This window comes from Protopterus annectens, chromosome 14.part0, assembly GCF_019279795.1.
Source record: "Protopterus annectens isolate FY-2018-M chromosome 14.part0, PAN1.0, whole genome shotgun sequence".
Taxonomy (NCBI): Eukaryota; Metazoa; Chordata; order Ceratodontiformes; family Protopteridae; genus Protopterus; species Protopterus annectens.
The window spans coordinates 924,628,499-924,648,826 of record NC_056748.1 but is presented as its reverse complement, the minus strand read 5'-3'; the positions used below and the strand labels follow the sequence as shown (position 1 = coordinate 924,648,826).

The following is a 20,328-nucleotide window of genomic DNA, read 5'->3' as shown; positions in this document are numbered from 1 at the left end:
GCAATTATTAACTTTTACTGACATCGGTAAGGAGCAAGAAAAGGTTTCCCCAACAGGGTACTTAGCTTTTAGTTGCAGACTTCGGTTCTGAAACTTGAAAACGAAAATTTCAGGAGTCGGCCGACCGGCACTTGCGAACTGCTTCTGCGTTGGGCACCACGCAGCAAGAAAGACTGATGTAATGGCGTCAGCTGCATGTTTTATACCCCTGCCGACCTGACGTCATGGGAGAAAAGACAGCAACCGAAGCAGGACCCAAGACTTTGTTAATCAGGCCGACTGAGGGAAACCTGCCAGCAGATTACCCAAATGCAATGACTGCAACAGTGAAACACGAAGAACATCCAGTTTCAGAACTTCCACAGAAAGGTATTCTGCAGAATTTACACACAACATAAGAACAATTTCCAACAGTGTTCCTGCTCAGACAGACTCAAACCAACACCTACACCCAACACCTACACCCTAGTACTGTAACACCAGGTTAACAGCTCCTGTTTCAGGGCATTTTCATCGCAAGAGGTTGACATTTCTTGGAATAACCACCACTCATCAAAAAACATAAAAGTCATTAATTTTTCAAATACTAGAGAAGTAATCCTAAAGTAAATCTGGCTGGGCAAACAAATGAAATGCACCATTTTGTTTACTAGATGTTATCGATCTTAGTATTCTATCAAATTACTTTCAGTCACGTGCTCCTCACTAGCTATGCAACAAAGCAGAAGCATTACCTTCAGCAGGGTTCATTGCTGCGTCATGAAGAAGAGTGGCCACACATCCTGCTGTACCTAGAAATTAAATATCCACATGTTAGAAATGGTTACTACACAACAACCAAATAAGCTATAAAAGGAATACTAAAACATTTTATAAGACTTTTTAATGATGATGTTAGTGGAACTGTTACAAGACTCAACTGCATAAACTAAAGTCTTTAAACGCAGACATCAAAAGGCAATCAAAAACAAAACTTCAATTTCCCCTCCGTTAATCTGTCTTTTGAGGTACAAAAATGATTTCCAATTTCCCATAGCATCTGAAAATTCCACACTATTTCAGAAAAGGTTCAAAGGAAAACAAGTGCCACTAATAAATCTCACAGCATGCCTACACTGCACTAAAATATATTACTTAAACACATAAGTAACATGACTGTACCTCTTACACAGCTGTTTGAGATTTATGATAATGAAAATATATGAATAATAGAATCAAGTTACAAGGAAACATCTGCATATTTCTGAATATTGACAGCTGTTTCAGATTTATGATAATGAAAATATATGAATAATAGAATCAAGTTACAAGGAAACATCTGCACATTTCTGAATATTGACACAGGTGGAAGTCAAGTCTTTGAATAAGCATTTGCATCCCCAAGGTTGTAATCTTAAGCCATGACCATTAGAAGCTACTCCTGGCTATAAACACAATACACAATATGGGGTGTTTTTTGTTACTTTTGTTGTGTTGCCCAGGAATAAATGCTACTGAGGTAAGCTATATTAGCCGCTGATAAAGTAAATGACAGTCTATATACATAAATCCAAACTACTACTTTTATATAAAAGGTTAATAAACAGCCACCATTATGCATTTATGTATACATCTATTTCAACCATTTGTGTACTTATCTATATGAAACTTCTCTGTGTGGAAGATTTTTTCAGTCCATATATTTCTAGTTAATCACTGTATATTAATCAGATCAGACAATAGTAGTAGAAGTAGCGAACGTAAACTTGTCTTAAGTCAAAACAAAACAAAAAGTAATAACAGAAAAGATATAATTGCACAGCATTACTAAGTATTCGAAAGTAATCCAAGCAAGGCAGGCAGTCTGTTTCCAGTCGAAAATCTTTTATTAAAGTACACAGACAAGTGATCCAAGTAAAACAAAAACAGAGTAATAATTTCCTCACAAGCTTTCTAAATATATATATATATATATATATATATATATATATATATATATATATATACTTTATCAGGCATGGGAGTGGTTTATTGTGCTGTAAAACAAAGTGTTATTGGTACACATGTTAAATTCACATCCCTTCCCCCATCAGTGTGACATTCGAGCTGGTACTGCCCTACTTAGTAGCTGTCATAATAATACATAACACTTATGTACTTTAAATAAATAAAATTATATAATGATGTGGTACCTCTTATTTAACCAAATTATTAAATAGATTATTAAGTCTGTGATTTTATCCAAGACAATATACTACATGGCTGGAAATATATCAACCTTAGTTAATTTGGCAATCAAAAAATATATATATAAATATATACATATATATTTTTTATGTAAAAATCAATTTCTATTTTCATAACCTATTGTTAAAGATTGCTTTCATCCTTCTAGACTTATAGCCCTGGGCAAATGGGAGGAGGACTTTGTGTTAAACACCACAGATTACATGCAGCATATCACATGCTATTTACTTTTTACTGATGATGTCTTTATTGTGTGAGAAGGTGACACCTTGCAGCTTGGAGATTTTATCACTTACCTCAATCAAACAAACCCCTTCCTGAAGTTTACCTCTTCCCATAGCTGTACTTCAACCACTTTCTTAGATATGCAGATTTCCAAGGACACCAACAACAGAATCACCACTATCTGAGGCAGGACAACCCATATGTTATGACTGCAGATGCATCCTTGAAGGACATCAACAGAATCACCACTATCTACTCAGAAAACCAACGAGGGTTAACTTATTACTCCACAGTGAAAGTCTACATCCTACAAAAACCAAGTATAATGTAGTGAAGTCCCAAGGCTACAGATTAGCTCGAATTATCACACAGATGGAACCATTTTTGAGAAACCTGAATAACTTGGAGAATGATTTTCTAGTGAGAGGCTATGAAAGTCAGATGTTAAAAGACATCCTGGAACCCATTATAGAACTGAAAAGGACTGAAGCACCTTCACTCAACCTCCCCAGTAGAAAAATGTTAAGTAATTCCACAGAGAATAACAAATGCAAAAATAGCTAAATCCTGACATACACTTTGAATTATCACAGTATCAAAAATATTACTGAAAAAAACTGGGACATCGTCACAGGAAACCCTTTTCTGATTAACATCTTAGGTGCGCTATCATTTGTTTATAGGAAGGCCAGGAACATTAGAAGTTTTGTTGAATTTAAACCTAGACCATGTGAGAAAAGCACTAAAAGATGTGAAACTAATTGTACATTTTGTATATTTATACAGCAAGGTGATAGTTTTTATTGCCCTTATTTAAAGATCATCATTAAAGCCAGTGCAGGGGGCAGACTGCAATGAATGTGATGCATTCCATGTGGGCAAGACAGTAACTAAACTCAAGCGTAGGATTTCATGTCATCTGTCAGAAATCCGCTCTGGATGTAAAACGAATGCATTAGCCAAACACCTTTCTCTTCATAAAAGACACACAGGTTTTAAGTTCCAGATCCTGGATCGCATAGACATGGGTGATCTTGAAGGAGACATCCCAAATATTCTGGAGAAACATGAACTCATGTGGCAATTAAAGCTGAACTCTTTTAGGAGCCTGGACTAAACTACTACTGTTCAATTAAAAGTGCACTGGAACTTAGAAAATTGCCACAGTGTTTACATGACTAATTGTATTTTATTTCATTCTACAAATTGGTTTTAAATACCATTTTAAATCAGTTGAAATTTTGAATTTAACATGTGTACCAATAACACTGTTTTACAGCACAATAAACCACTCCCATGCCTGATAAAGTATATATATATATATATATTTAGAAAGCTTGTGAGGAAATTATTACTCTATTTTTGTTTTACTTGGATCACTTGTCTGTGTACTTAATAAAGGATTTTCGACTGGAAACAGACTGCCTGCCTCACTTGGATTACTTTTGAATACTTAGTAATGCTGTACAATTATATATTTTCTATTATTACTTTTTGTTTTGTTTTGACTTAAGACGAGTTTACGTTCACTACTTCTACTACTATTGTCTGATCTGATTAATATACAGTGATTAACTAGAAATATATGGACTGAAAATCTTCCACACAGAGAAGTTTCTTACACTGTTTAGTTTTTGGACCCACTACACTTTAGTGGGTTGTTTTGAGACTTTGGGGATACCACGGAAATGACTTGTTTTTTTATATTACTATATACAATCATATCTATAATAGTATATATAAATATGTTTATAAACTATATTATCTATATATTTAATACATTAATATATGTCCATGCGTATATAATGTACATGCATATTATATTATACTTGTTTGTCAGTATGCCTATACAATCTATATATTATGTATATATGCGCGCAATGCACATACACATATTATATATGCACACATACTATACATGCACAGTATACAATTACGTATGCACAATACACATGCATGCACATTACAGATGCATGTGCGCACGTGTGAGTAAATATGCATATACACATGTATACTGTACACACAAATACACAGGAATGTATTATATGTAATATACTTAGGTGTGCACATTACATTACAGGAGTATATATTTTATATACATTTATACACATGAAATGCACATATATACACATACAGTGGATATAAAAAGTTTACACATCCCTGTTAAAATGCCAGGTTTTTGTGATAAAAAAATAGACCACAATAAATCATTAAAAAACTTTTCCCACTTTTAATGTGACCTATAACCTGTACAATTCAATTGAAAAACAAATATGTTAGAGGAAAAAAAATATAAAAAATAAAAAACATACAATAAGTGTGCACACCCTTAAATTAATACTTTGTTGAAGCACCTTTTGATTTAATTACACTATTCAGTCTTCTTGTGTAGGAGTCTATCAGCATGGCACATCTTGACTTGGCAATATTTGCCCACTCATCCTTGCAAATGCACTTCAAATCTGTCAGATTGCAAGTGAAAACACTACAAGCCCTTTCTAAGTTACTTAGTATAGTGGAGAGAGCGCCCCAACTGTCTATGCATGCCCAGTTATGGAGATGGAACTCTCATCTTTTTTTTTTTAGTAGTTCTGAAAAAAGACAGCAAGACTGACAGCCAGATTAAGTTAGACTCAGTGGCCACCTTAGGCACAAAGGAGGGATTACAGCAGAATGCCACTCTACCTTTAAGAAATACATTATTTAGGAACGTTCTCGCTCAAGGTCTGAAGTTCAGAAATACTCTTGGCTGATAAAATAGGTACTAAATAGACTCTTTCAGGACAGGAACCTCAATGCTGTCCTGGAGGCTAGTTCAGAAATGGATTTAGTTAATTACTTCATACAACAAATGTTAGGATCCCACAATGGAAAGGGCTCCCTACTGCAAAAACTTGACAATGAGTGGAAAGAGAGAAAATGCATGCAGGGGACCTAAAGGCCACTCCTGGACTATGCCATCCCTGGCACTCTGGCAAAACGATCACAGTAAGGCTTTCCCCATCTAGAGAAAAGAACATTCACTACAAATCATCTGAGAGACTATTTGTGGGGCATTAACAATTATCTGCTGAGCTGATCCATTGGCAAGATGGATTCTCCTTGTATTTGGGCTGCTAACTGCAATATATTAGAGGCCATGGCCTCTTAAAGGAGGTAGAAGTGCATTCGTTCCTGCTTAATGATATACCACACTACTGTCACACTGCATAGCTATCCTCCAGAGAAACGAAACCCGGAGGCTCTCTGCACTGTTAGAAGGACCACCCTTGTTCTCTATGACATTTATATGCAAACTGGTCTCAGACTGTGACGAAACACCTTAAACAGTCTTCCATAAACAATGCCTTTCCCAACCTAGGGCAGGAGCAGCCAAGGTGAACCACTGTCAAGTGTTCAGGAAGATCGAACGGGCTTCCCAAAGGCAGGGTGTCAATGGACAGCTACAATAAAAGATGTCACAGACATGCATCAATAAAAGATGTCACAGACCTGCATCTGAAATTGAAGAACTGCAGAGTAGGTCCCAGGTATGACTACAGTGTCCCTCAAGGTCTACTGGAGAAAGTACAGTCGTGTACACTTACAAATGTAGATGTTTGAGTGTATTCACTGTTGCAGTCATTACATTTGGGTAATCTGCTGGCAGGTTGCCCTCAGTCGGCCTGATTAACAAAGTCTTGGGTCCTGCATTCCTTCTTCCATGATGTCAGGTCGTCAGGGGGTATAAAACATGCAGCCGACGCCATTACATCAGTTTTTCTTGCCCCAGATGTCAGGTACCCCCCAAATGGGGAGCAAATAAAATTTAAAAACAAAAAATATACCTCCATTTCCAAAAGCAAATACACCAAAAGGGCTTTTAAGCATAGTGAAAGAAAGTAGAGGTATAGCCAAAGAAAAATAGGGGGCTGGAGGGAGGGTAACCAGGACTGCAACAGTGAATACACTCTAACATCTACACTTATGGTAAGTGTACACAACTGTACTATGTTCTTCATGTTTCACTGTTGCAGTCATTACATTTGGGTAGATTCCCAAAGCTATCGTTGGGTGGAGGGAATTTTACAGCATTAGGACCAGCTATAAGGCCCTGCAGGACAGCAGTGGCAAAGCCAGCTCTGGATTTAGAGAAAAGTGGTAAATGGTAATGCTTAGTGAATGTATGAACTGAGCTCCAGGTAGCAGCTTCTAGAATGTCCTGGTAGGAACACCAATGAGAAAGGCTGTAGATGTAGATGCACCCTGATGGAATGGAATCTGATCCCCTGGGGGACAGTTTTTCCATGGTGAATACAGCAGAAACAAATACAATGGCTTATCCATTTAGGAAATGGTTTGCTTTGAAATAGCCTTTCCCTCTGCCCCTGCAGCAAATGCCACCAGCAGTTGTTCAGGTTTCCTTTGAGATTTTGTCCTGTTTAAGTAAAATCTAAGTTGTGTGTGTACATCCAATGAATGCAGAATCCACTCCCCCTTGTTCTGTGGATTGGGAAAGAAAGTTGGCAAATGTATGGTCTAGAACAGGAGGAATAGCCAAAGGCCTATGCTGAGGAAGAAGGAGGAAATCCCCCAGTCTCTTTTTAGATTCAGAGAAATCCTGACTTTCCCAGTGGAAATGTTCCCTTAAGGTACGTAAAGTTTTCCCAAAAGAAAAATCCTCAGAGGGAGAAGCAGAAGGAATGAAATCTTCTGCATCAGAGTCATCATAAGTAGGTACAGGCAATTCCTGTTCATTAGAAGAGTCAGAAGAAATAGAATCCTGTTCAGAAGATTCATAATCAATGTCTTGCCTAGGCCTCTTAGAGGGGGGGGAGTGGCTACCCCTGATCAGAGTAATTAAATCTTCAGCCATTTTGATCATTTGTTTGTTTTAGGCATAGGGGCCTGCACATGTGGCCCAGGCATCGATTTTTTAGCATAGGAAGAGATTATGGCCTTAGTTTTGAAGATGGCGTCAGTTTAATATACAAATCTGTAGGCCTGAAAACACCCCCAGAAGCTGGTGTCTGCACAGCGGCTCCGGACCCATCTAAGGTAGAGACATCCACGGGTTCCATAATTGAAGCATCTTGTGGCATACACAGAATGGGTCGCAGTAAAGGCCTGCGAATCAGAAGTAGCGGGTATCAGGGGCTGCGAAAGCGCCTCACTGAGTATCGGCGAACTGGCGACTGGCTTAGGAGAAGCGTCGTGGCAGTTTTGGACCTCAGTGGCCTGTCTGTCTTTTTCTTTGCGTTTTTTAGGTATTCCGGTAGTCGGATTGTTAACAGACGACATTTCTGGATAAAGCGTGAGCCAAAATATTTAGAAGTAAAAATGTACCCATGTTTGATAGTGCGTTGATTAAATAAAGCACAAAACTGACAGCAAGGTACGTTATGGTCAGGGTCTAGGCAAGGAATACAGTACAAATGAAAATCCTTATGAGGTATTTGCTTCCCACAAGTAATGCAATTATTAACTTTTACTGACATCTGTAAGGCGCAAGAAAAAGTTTCCCCAACGGGGTACTTAGCTTTTTAGTTGAAGACTTCGGATCTGAAATTTGAACACGAAAATTTCAGGAGTCGGACGACCGGCACTTGCGAACTGCTTCTGCTTCAGGCACCGCGCGGCAAGAAAGACTGATGTAATGGCATCGGCTGCATGTTTTATACCTCTGACAACCTGACGTCATGGAAGAAGGGACCGCAACCGACGCTGGACCCAAGACTTTAATAAGGCTGATTGAGGGCAACCTGCCAGCAGATTACCCAAATGTATTGACTGCAACAGTGAAACACGAAAAACATCCCACATCTGACACCTTCCACATGGAATAAGGAATACTCGCACATCCATAAGTTCCACCACCCCGAAACATATGGAAGCTATTAAATGAGGATGAATGATAAATCAGGTGAATCCTTTCTGCGGACAAGTTGGCTAAACAAAAGCAAGTGTCCAGCATGCAACCCATGAGCTTCAGGCAATGACTGTTCCCAGCTGGTACTGCATGGCATTTACTCTTAAATGTCACAGATTTTTTTTGGGGGGGGGGGGGGGGTGGACAAACACAGAATCCCAAGCTGACAGTTTTTCTACGGTTGGGAGTAAGGGTATCACAGCGCCAATCATCTACACAGGGGGTGATCTTAAACCCTGCAGCCTTTGGAATTCTGCCAGAGCAGCTATGCACTCCATGAAGGGACTGAGGGACTCCCATCATAAATATATGTGCACATAGGCAGCACTTGCCAATTGGCGGATGGACAATCCCTGACTGCCTCCACAGCAGGGCATTTGAGCAAGGCCACAGACACAGTTGCTGCTCCCCTCTCCAATAAGACAGAAAATTGCAAACTCCTTTACTACTTCTGGAGCCTTTATTACTAGGCTAGCATTTACTTCAAAAAAGTTACTATCAACTTGCCCAGATTGGTTCCTTCCAGATTGCTGAAAGTGTAACTGCCAGCCACTAGAAAATTACGTTTTTTTTTTTTTTTTTTGCATCACAGAAAAAGGATGATGATAGACCAAAAATAAGGTGCCAACAGCCATTACCCCCCCCCCCCTACCTTGCTCACTGCCCTCAAGCTTTGACTTCATATGTGGATGGAAAATTGTAAATATTAAATGAGGCACACAGCAAGAATGCCTTGAAGTTCTCTAGAACTATTACAGGTATCACAGACATGATGGTGGAAGTCACTCTGGTGCCAAACACCTTGGCTGCAACATCAGCCATATAAGAGGCTAGCCTCATGGTTAGGTTTGACACTACAGTTAAGATGGAAGCCCAAGTTCTAAGCATTTTGCAACTCTGTGTCCTCCACATCTAGCAAGATCTTCAACATTTCATTTAAATGCTGCACTGGTACAGCATCACTTGTACCTGGTAACTCGGTACCCTTGAACACTGGGATGAGAATATGCTCTTTCCAAAGCAATCCAATTCTCTGTCCAATTTACCTTGAAAGGTATCTCAGGAATTTGACGTATAGCAGCCATTTTTTAGGGCTTCTGCAGCAACACCAAACTCCTTCACAGTTCTTTGGACAATAATCCAGGTCTTGTTGGGCCAAAGAAATTTTAAGATTTCCTTAGCACTGGTGCTACCACATCTGGCTCTTTCTCTATGCCTCTGTGACAATGACTGCAATCGTGTTAATGACAGACTATCATCTCTGGAAGGCAAAAGGAAAGACCAAAAGGCTTCTTACAGGATCTTGCTTCAGCATCATCTGGAGAATCTTCTATTCAGGGTCATTTGGGGAAAAGGAGAATAAACCTATGCCAAACCCCAGACCACCTTTGGAAACTCAAAAAAGGAGTCAAAGTGTCTGCTTTTGCACCTTCTCGTAAGTTTGACTTCACCTGGATGGGGACTGCAGGAGAGACCACTCACAATACTAGTATCTGAGACATCATCTGCAAAGTACAGTTGTGTACACTTACCATAAATGTAGATGTTCGACTGTATTCAATGTTGCAGTCACCACATTTGGGTTATCCCTGCCAGGCTAGCCCTCAGTCGGCCCAAATAACAGAGGCTTAGTATTTCTGCGTCGGTTGCTGCCGCTTTAGGGCTGATGTCAAGTCGTCAGTGGTATAAAAACAGGCAGCCGACACCATTACATCAGTTTTTCTTGCCCTAAATGTCAGGAGTCCAGAGTAAGGAGCTACGTTATGGTGGAACACCACCACCAGTAGAAAGTAAATACCAAAAATTCCTTGTATGAAGAGCGAGAGACACAAGGGGGATGGAGGAAGGGAAACCAGTACTGCAACAGTGAATACACTAGAACATATACATTTATGGTAAGTGTACACAACTGTACTATGTTGTTCTTGTTTCACTGTTGCAGTCATCACATTTGGGTTGATTCCCAAAGCTGAAGAAAAGGGTGGAGGCAGTCAAAAAGACTGGGGGGCTGGCTAGGATGCCCTGCAAGACTGCAGTGGCAAAGCTTGCCCTGGATTTGGAGAAGATAGGCAGGTGGTAATGCTTGGTGAAAGTATGAACAGAAGACCATGTTGCAGCCCCCAGGATGTCCCTGGTGAGGATCCCTCTGAGGAAAGCTGCAGAGGTGGAGGTTGCTCTAGTGGAATGTGTCCTGACTCCCTTGGGGGGAGGTTTTCCATGATGTTTGTAGCAGAAATGGATGCAATGTGCTATCCATTTGGAAACTGTTTCTTTGGATATGGCTTTACCCTCTGTTCCTGCAGCAAAGCTGGCTAGCAATTGATCAGTTTTTTCTAAAAGATTTAGTCCTGTCTAGGTAGAACCTGAGCTGCCTGTGCACATCTAGAGAGTGCCGAATCCATTCTCCCTTGTTTTGTGGGTTAGGGAAAAAAGTGGGCAAATGAATGGATTGGTTGAGAGCCACACTGGACACCACTTTTTGCATGAAGGATGGGTTAGTCCTGAGGGAGACCCTGTCAGCATGGAAAATGATGAATAGCTCTACAGCCATAAGTGCCTGTAGCTCAAGTAATGGCCAGAAGCAAGGCTGTCTTCCAAAAGAGAAATTTTAACTCTGCTGAAGCTGCAGGTTCAAAGGGGGGCACGGTGAGCTTTTCCAACACAAAGTTTAAGTCCCAAGCTGGGGTAGGAGCTCTTCTGGGTGGCCTCAAGTTGTTAGCCCCTCTTCAAAACTGTTTGATGAGAGGGTGCAAGAAAAGAGGTGGCTCTGTGCTGAAATCAGAGATGGCACATGCATGAATTTTAATAGATGAGAAGGATAAACCCTTGTGTAGTAGTTCTGCCAGGTAATCCAGGATGAGAGGTAGGGTTGGCTGTGCCATTCCAGCTCCCTTAACCTGGATCCAAGTGCAAAACGTTTTCCACTTGTCAGCATAAGACATTCTAGTGCTGGGGCGCCTGGCCTCACGTACAACATCTAGAACTTGTTTGCTTAGACTGGCAAGCTTGAAGAGAGGTCAGGGAATAAGACAGGCTGCCAGATTGAGGGGATGCATGAATTTTCCATTCCTCTGGGTCAGGAGTGCTGGGATCTGAGGTAGGTGCCATGGTGGCAGGGGTGACAGGCTGCGCAATAGTGGGTACCAGTGCTGCCATGGCCAGTCTGGGGCAATCAGGCTTGTCCTCGGTTTTTTCTCCCTTATTTTGATCAGTACCCTTGAAATGAGTGGTAGAGGGGGAAATGCATAAACAGAGAGGTTTACCCACTGGAAGGATAGAGCATCCACTTTCCAGGCCTCGCTGTGAGGTTCCCTGGTGCAGAATTTGCTGAGCTGGTGATTGGAGTGGGAGGCAAAGAGGTCTACCTTCGGGGTGCCCCATTTCTGGGTTATTAAAGAGTGAAGGTTCTTTGGTCTAGCTGCCATTCGTGTGGGTCTAGCAGGTCTCTGCTTAGGTTGTCTGCCACCGAGTTTAGAGAACCTGGCAGGAATTGTGGTAACAGGTATAGTTGCATGGCTGCGGCCGTGTACCAAAGGGTCATGGTGAGCCTGCATAGAGGATAAGAGAGAGTCCCTCCCTGCTTGTTGATGTACCACATCACCGTGATGTTGTCTGTTTTGATCAGCAGCGGCCCCAGGGAGAGTAGGGATCAGAAAGCAGTCAGGGTGTGCTGAACAGCTAACATCTCTTTTTGGTTGATGTGCAGATGTATTTGATTTGGGCTCCACTGGCCCTGAATGCACCTGTCACCCGAGTGTGCACCCCAGGCACAGTCTGATGAGTCTGTGGTGAGGGTCTGGGCAGCGTGGGGTAGTGAGAAGGGAAGTCCCTTGTTGTGGAAGCATGCTGCTGCCCACCAAAGAAAATCTTTCCTTAGGCAAGGTATCATTGGTATAAGAGTTTCCAGGTCTTGAGAGTGCTGACACCAAAGGCTTTTTAGGTACCATGGTAGTTTCCTCATATGCAGTCTGGCATATGGAATGAGTAAAATGCAAGAAGCCATGAACCCTAGAGCTTGCAGGATTTTCCTTGCGGATAACTGGTTCCTGGTGGCTAGTTGAGAGAAGTAGGTTATCATGTAGGTTTGTTTTTCTGGTGTAAGGAATGCCCATCTGGGATGCTGTGTCCAGGCTTGCTCCCAGGAATACAGTTTTCTGACTGGGTACTAGTTTTGATTTCTTTTCACTGACAGTATACCCCAGGGAGGTCAGTAGGTCCTTTACAAAGGTCAGGTGCTTTAGCAGCTTTTCCAGACTGTCTGCCTGAATCAGGCAGTCATCTAAGTATGGATACATTTGAATATTTCTTTGCCTGCAAAAAGCAATGGTGGGAGCTAGACATTTTGTGAAAACTCTGGGAGCAGTGGACAAGCCAAAGGGAAGTGCAGAGAATGGAAACTGCAGTGATCCTGCTCTGAAACGTAGGTATTTCCTGCATGATTCCCCGACTGGGATGTGCAGGTAGGCCTCTTTTAGGTCTAGGGTAGCTAACCAAGCATCTTTGAAAAGCATAGGAAGAAGCTGCTGGAAGGTGAGCATTTTGAATTTTGGTATCACCAGAAAGGTGTTTAGACTGGATAGGTCGAGGATGGGGTGCCATGTGTCCTCTTTTCTGGGTACCAGGAAGAGTGTGGAATAGAAACCTTAGGCTATCTGTTCTGTAGGAACATGCTCTATTGCCCTCATAGAGAGAAGAGGGAAAGGACTTGCTTTTTTTTTGGCCTCTGCCCGCTGGTTTGGGGGAAGATCTGGAAACCCTTTTGGGGTTGGCAGAGTGTGAAAATAAAATTTATATCCCTGGGACACTATGTTGAGGACCCAGAGGTCGCTGATAATGGTGGCCCAATTGCTTGCGTGGAAGGAGAGTTTTCCTTCTAGGGGCAAGTGCAGGTGGGCAGAGGGAGGGAGTAGAAGTGTAAAGTCATTGTGAGCTTTTACCATAAGGGGGTGGCTTAGCACTCCCTGGTTTTGAAGAGGAGGAACTCCATTGCTTAGATCTCTGCATTCCCTGGGGCTGTTGTCTGGGGGGGGCCTACTTCCCCTGGGTCTGGGCTGAGCTGACCTGGGGGGGCAGGAAAGGACCAGTGCTTGGATGGGCAATGCCTACTGAACCTCGGTGGATGGACCTGTAAGAAGTCCTTAGCTGTCTGCATAGATTTATCTTTTTCTTCCATTTTTTTTAGGACCTCTTCTGCTTTGGTGTCTGTGCTGTCCGTCTCTGTCTTTATCCTTACTTTTTTTCAGATCATCGGTTGTCGGATAGCTTGCGGAAGCCATATTGGAGGTCGAGAACCGACAGCGAAAATATCTAGCTACAATAAGGGCCCAACAACATACAGTTCTGGTGTTGAACAAAGCACAAAAGCGACAGCGGGGAACATCGTGGTCTGGGCCTAAACAAGTGATGCAGTAGGAAAGAAAATCTTGGTGTGGTATTTGCTTTGCACAGGTAAGACAATTGTTAACTTTTCCTGACATCAGTTAATGCAAGAAAAAAGGATCCCACCGGGGTACTTAGCTTTAGAAGACTTCAGCTTCAATTTGGAAACGAAAAACTCAGGTAGAAGCCGACTGGCACTCGTGCGAACTGCTTCTGCTTCTCTGCAAGAAAGACTTGGGTAATGGCATTGGCTGCATGTTTTTATACCACTGACGACCTGACGTCAGTCCTGAAGTGACAGCAGCAGATGCAGAAATACTAAGCCTCTGGTATTCAGGCCAACTGAGGGCTACCCTGGCAGGGATAACCCAAATGTGATAACTGCAACTGTGAAACACGAAGAACATCTGCCATTGCAGCATCTGTACATAGTTCAGTGACAGTGCTGCCATTAGCACAAACCCTGGTGCCAAAGGACAGATGCCAGACTATATCTTAAGGGGGTAACAAATGCCAAACCCACCACTGAAGATCTCTGTGCTGAAGTCAATATGAGAATTCCAAGCCACAAAGGTTTCACAGATCTTATCAAAGGCGGTGATGCTGACCTAGGCACTCAGCTCTCGGGCCAGAGTTCTGCAGCCACAGGAACGACAATTGTCAACCTGAAAGAAACCCCTCACTGTCATAATCAGCGGACAGCTGGACACACAATATAATCAGCATCCAAATGTGCGTCAATGAGGCAACACAGTTCTTAGAAGGGCTCCTGCCTGATTTAGCCCAGTTTGAGACTAGGACAAGAGGAGGCTCAAGCTCATTTGAAGTTACAGCATGGTCAAGGCTAGCTCGGCAAAATCAATGTCTATGATGGACTTAAAGGAGGAAACAAAGACAGTTGCGTGCACTTACCATAAATGTAGATGTTAGAGTGTATTCACTGTTGCAGTCATCACTTGTGGGTTATCCCTGCTGGGCAGCCCTCGGCCAGCCCGAACACCAGAGTAAAGAATATCCCTCCTGTGTCGGCTGCAGGTCGCCTGAGACTGACGTCAGGGCTATAAAGGGAGGCAGCTGACACCTTTACATCAGTTTTTCTTGCCCCCAACCTATAGGAGACCTGCCCAGAAGGCCTGAAGAAAGCCAACCAGGGGTATATCCTTAGATATAATTAGGTATGATGGAAATAAAAGGGGGAAGGAGGGAGGGAAACAGAACTGCAACAGTGAATATATTTATGCTAAGTGTACACAACTGTACTATGTTCTTTGTGTTTCACTGTTGCAGTCATCACTCGTAGGAAGATTCCCAAAACTGAAAAATAGGGTGTAAGGAAGGAAGGGAAGGAGCTGGAGAATAGGCTTGCACTGTTCTAAGTGGAAGCTACTATGCTCCGCAGGACTGCTGATGCAAAGCTTGCTCGGGATTTGAAGTAAAGAGGTAGATGGCACTGTTTTGTGAAGGTGTGAACAGATGTCCAGGTGGCAGCATTTAGAATATCCTGGTGAGGACGTCTCTGAGGAAGGTAGTGGAAGTTGATGTTGCCCTACTGGAATGGCTTTGGACAGGTTTGGCAGGTATTTTCCCATGGGAGTAGTAGCAGAAATGGATGCAGTGTGATATCCATTTTGAAATGGTCTGCTTAGATATAGGTTGCCCCTCTACCCCTGGGGCGAAGCGAACCAGCAGCTGGTCAATATTTCTGAAAGACTTGGTCATATCCATCTAAGGTGTCTGTGCACATCTAATGTATGAAGAATCCTTTCCCCCCTACTTTGTGGGTTTGGAATGAAGATAGGGAGATGGATAGTCTGATTAGGGATCACTTCAGATACCACCTTAGGCATAAAGGAGGGATTGGTTCCAAGAGACACCCTGTCTGTATGGAAGACAATAAAGGGTACAATGGCCATGAGAGCCTACAACTTGGAAACCCTCCTGGCTGAGGTTATGGCCAGCAGGAAGGCATTGTTCCAAGAAAGGTGCTTCATTTCTGCTGAAGCAGCTGGTTCAAAAGGAGGTAAAGTCAATTTTTCAAGTACATAGTTCAGGTCCCACACTGGAGTGGGTGGTTTGATGTGCGACACCCCTCTAAGGAATTGTTTTACCAGGGGGGTGGGAGAACATATGCTGTTCTCTGGGGGAATGAGCAGAGATAGCAGAGGCATGAATTTTGATGGAGGCGTATGAGAATCCGTTTTGAACGAGCTCCTCCAGGTAATCTAGAACCAAAGTGAAAGTGGCATAGGAGCTGTTTCTACACTCTTAGTTTAGCACCAGGCAGTAAATCTTTTCCATTTTGCGGAGTAGGATTTCCAGGTGCTGGGCCTCCTGGCCTCCTTAATGATATCCAGAACCTGCTTGCTCAAAGGTGGCCTGATATCTGCCTCTGGAGTATAAGCCATGCGGACATGCTGAGTGTTTGAAGATTTGGATGCAGTACGGACCCTTTAACTTGGGTTAGCAGTTTGCCTGTGAGAGGCAGTCTCATGGGTAGCTCCTTGATCAGGCTGAGGAGCATGGGGTACCAGTGCTGCCTGGGCCAGTTTGGGACAATGAGGATAGCCCTTGGCCATTCCTCCCTGATCTTTAGAAGTACCCTGGGAATCACTGGCAAGGGAGGGAAGGCGTACACAAAGTTTGCCCCAGTGAAAGATGACAGCATCCACATTCCACGCTCGTGGGTGGAACTACCTGGTACAGAATCTGGTCAACTGTCTGTTTTCTATAGTTGCAAAGTGGTCGACCTGCGGTGTCCCCCAGAGGTGTATGATGCTGAGGAAGGCCTCCTTTTGTAGCTGCCATTCGTGGGGGTATAGAACAATTCTGCTGAGAAGGTCTGCTAGGGTGTTGTGCTCCCCTGGGATGTACTGGGCTATCAGATGTCATTCCATCATTGAGTCTGTCTGCCAGATAACTATGGCTAGATGGCAAAAGGGGTAGGAGTGAGTTCCCCCCTGCTTGCTGATGTACCACATGACCGTGATGTTGTCTGTTTTGATCAAGAGCACTCCTGGTATGAAGTGGGCCTTGAAAGTTGTTATACCCTCTGCACTGCCATCAATTCCTTCAGGCTGATGTGGAGGGCTAGATCCCTCTGATCCCAGGTGTCTTGAGTGCACGTCTCCTAAATAAGCCCCACAGACCACGTCTGAGGCATCTGTGGTGATGGTCTGGCCTTGGGGAAAGGTGATAAATGTTAGACCCCTGTTCAGGGTACAGACTTTTGCCCACCAAAGTTGTTCTTTCCTTAAGCAGGGAATCGGAGGCAGCTCTTGTTCCAGAGACTAGTGTTAGCCCCATAGGTTTCTTAGGTACCACTGCAGTTCTCATGTGCAGCCTGGCAAAGGGCACCACATCATGATGCCATGTACCCTAGTGCTTGCAGGAATTTCCTTGCTGTGAGGTGTGTCCTATGCGCTAACTGGGAAAAGTAGAGTGGGAGAAAGCTCTGCTTTTCTGGACAGAGGAAGGTTCTTTGGGCAGATCTGTCCAGGAGAGCTCCCAAGAAGGTTATCCGTCTTGTGGGCTGGAACTGGGATTTTTTTTTGTTGTTGATGGTAAATCCCAGAGATGTTAGAACGGTTTGGACAAGAGATCCTGCAGGAGTTTTTCCCTGTTGTCTGCCTGGATGAGGCAGTCGTCCAGATAGCAGTAAATATGTATGTTCTTCTGTCAAAAGGCAATGACAGGAGCCAGGCATTTGCTGAAGACTCTAGGAGCAGTAGATAAGCTAAAGCACAGAGCGGAGAACTGAAAGTGTTCTGACCACGGTCTGAAGCATAGGAAACTCCTGCAGGATTCCATTATGGGGATATGGATGTAGGCATCTTTCAGATCTAGGGTCACTAGCCAAGCATTTGGTGTCAGCATTGGCAAGAGTTTTTTGAAGTGTTAGCATTTTGAATTTTGGCACTAGGAGGGACAGGTTTAATGTGGGTAGGTCTAGAATAGGGCTCCAGGTGCCCTCTTTTCTGGGTACTATGAACAACATTGAATAAAACCCTTCACATTCGTTCCTCTGGTACAGGCTCCACTGCCCCTCGAGCACAGAGTTTTTGAATCTGGCGGAGGGCCCCTGTCCTCTGATTTGCTGGTATGTCTGGATAACCTGAAAAACTTGGGTCCTGTTTGAAAGAGAACCTGTAACCTTGGGAAATTATGTCCTTTTTGAAAGAGAACCTGTAACCTTGGGAAATTATGTTTAGGACCCACCAATCTGCTGTGATGGTTTGCCACTAGTCTATGAATAAGGACAGCCTTCCTCCTAGCTGTGAACTCCCTTGCCTAGGAGTGGTAGAGGTCCACTGTCCAGGCCTCTGCTGGTTTTGGTGCTGTTGCCTGGAGGGCTTCTCTTGGTGTCCTTTCCTTTGCACAGTTTTGGCTTGGGCAGGAAAGGACCAGTGTTTGGTGGGAAAATTCCTACTGAATCTGGGGGGGGGGGGGGTTGTACCTGTACGAAGTCGGTCTGTCTGCATGGACTTGCCCTTATCTTCCATTTTCTTTCTCATCTCCTCTGCTTTAGGGCAAAACAAGAAGTTATGTACTCACCATAACGTTCAATGTATGTAGTCCATCTCGCCTCACATTCTTACCTGTGGGTTTGGAGCCGAATGTCGGCTCCGACCCGACCAAACTTTTTTTTAGCTCGAAGTCTTTCTATTGGCTGGGCTAAGATGGTATCCCATGCTGCACTGCTCTCTATCCCCAGATCTAGTTTGCTGCGAGCACCAGCACTCATTCTCCATGCATAACACCACCTAAGGAAAGGAAGAACAAACCAAGAATGAAGGGAGCTCTGAAACCAGACCCAACCTCCAGATCTTCCAGGACGGGGGAAAGGGGGGGGGGGGAGTAAGAATGTGAGGCGAGATGGACTACATACATCGAACGTTATGGTGAGTACATAACTTCTTGATGTTATGTAGTCCAATCTCGCCTACATTCTTACCCGTGGGACAGTGTCCCTTGCACCTAAATCCTGGGAGGTTCAGTGGAAAATACTCCTGAGCACTGCAGAACCAAAGGAAGACTTGCCCCTAGATACCACATCCAACTTGTAATGAGTAACAAAGGTGTGAGGAGATGCCCAAGTAGCCGCAGCACAAATATCATCCATAGACAATCTGGCCTGAAAAGCTGTAGATGTAGATACAGACAGAGTAGAGTAAGCCTTCACCCGAACAGTAAATCTTTACCCCCTGAGGAATAAATGAAAGAAATGCAACTGGAAATCCACCTGGACAACGTGACTTTGGAGACAGGAGACCCAATTCTGTTTTCTGAAAAGGAAACAAACAACTGATCAGATTTTCTGAGGTCTTTCGTTCTGTGCAAATAAAAACATTGTCTATGCACATCCAATTGATGAAATTTGAATTCTGCCTTGTTTGAGAACTGGGGAAAAAACACTGGCAATTCAATAGATTGGTTAAGGTTACTGACTGACACCATTTTGGAATGAAAAGTGGGGTTCGGTCTGAGAGAAACCCTGCCCTTATGAAAAATCAAATAAGGGGGTTTGATTGATAAAGCTTGAAGCTCCGAAACGTGTCCGGCTGACGTGATGGCTACTAGAAAGACAGTCTTCCAAGTTAAGAATTTAAAATCACAAGTGGCTGCAGGCTCTAAGGGGGGTGAAGTAAGACCCTGCAGAACAAAGTTTAAGTTCCAAGGCATAACAGGTTCCGATACTGGAGGACGAAGTAGCAAAGTGCCCTTCAGGAAAGCCTTACGGAGTCTATGTGCCATCAGGCTAGGCTCGTCTGCAACATGAAAGGTAGAAATCGCCGCCAATTGGACTTTAATGGTTGCGGCCGCTGAACCCTGGTTAAAGAGCATAGACAAGAACTCCAATGCAAACGAAATTGGAGCCGTGTAAGGGTCAATCTTTTCGGTATGCGCCCAGATTGAAAACCTCTTCCATTTGCTGTAATAAATCTTCCTGGTCGAGGGCTTATGAGAGGAAGATAAAATATGAACCACCTTCGGTGAAAAATGATGAAGCCTAAGTAATGACGGAAGTGGAATAGCCAGGCTGTCAACCGGAGGGTCCGAGGAGAGGGATGGAGCTGCCCTAACATGTGTGTTATTAAGTCTGGCTGTGGGTCCAGAATCCAAGGAGCGTCCATGAGATAGGGATGGAGAAAGGGGAACCAAATTTGACGAGGCCAGTGTGGGGCAATCAGAATCATTCTGCTTCCCAAGGATTGTGCTTTCTGAATAACCTTCGACAGCAAGGGGACCGGAGGGAAGGCATATAGTAGACTGGAGGGCCAATCGTGGACTAGAGCATCCCTGGGTGATTCCCCCTGAGGGGGGATCAACGTGAAGTAGCTGCTGCATTTGGCATTGAGGGGGCTGGCAAAAAGGTTGCAGCAAGGCTGACCCCACCTGTGGAAGATCTGTTCCACAACTTGACAGTTCAGGGACCACTTATAAGGCATCAGAATAGCTCTGCTTCGCCTGTCTGCGATCACACTGGACTTCCCCGGAATGAGTGTTGCCACCAGAAAACGTTGGTAAGACACTGCCCACTGCCACACTCGCATGGCCTCTCTGCAAAGGGGATAAGACTTGGTTCCTCCCTG

At 43.6% G+C, this 20,328-nt stretch overlaps 1 protein-coding gene across 1 annotated transcript in view; it reads right to left on the bottom strand.

Moving 5' to 3' along the window:
• Positions 1-705: 705 nt before the first annotated feature.
• Positions 706-20,328, bottom strand: part of SLC25A28 (solute carrier family 25 member 28) — a 248,535-nt gene continuing 228,912 nt past the window's right edge. The window contains exon 3 of the mRNA XM_044055643.1: positions 706-791. Coding sequence (XP_043911578.1) covers positions 706-791 — 86 coding nt within the window. The remainder of the gene's footprint in view (positions 792-20,328) is intronic.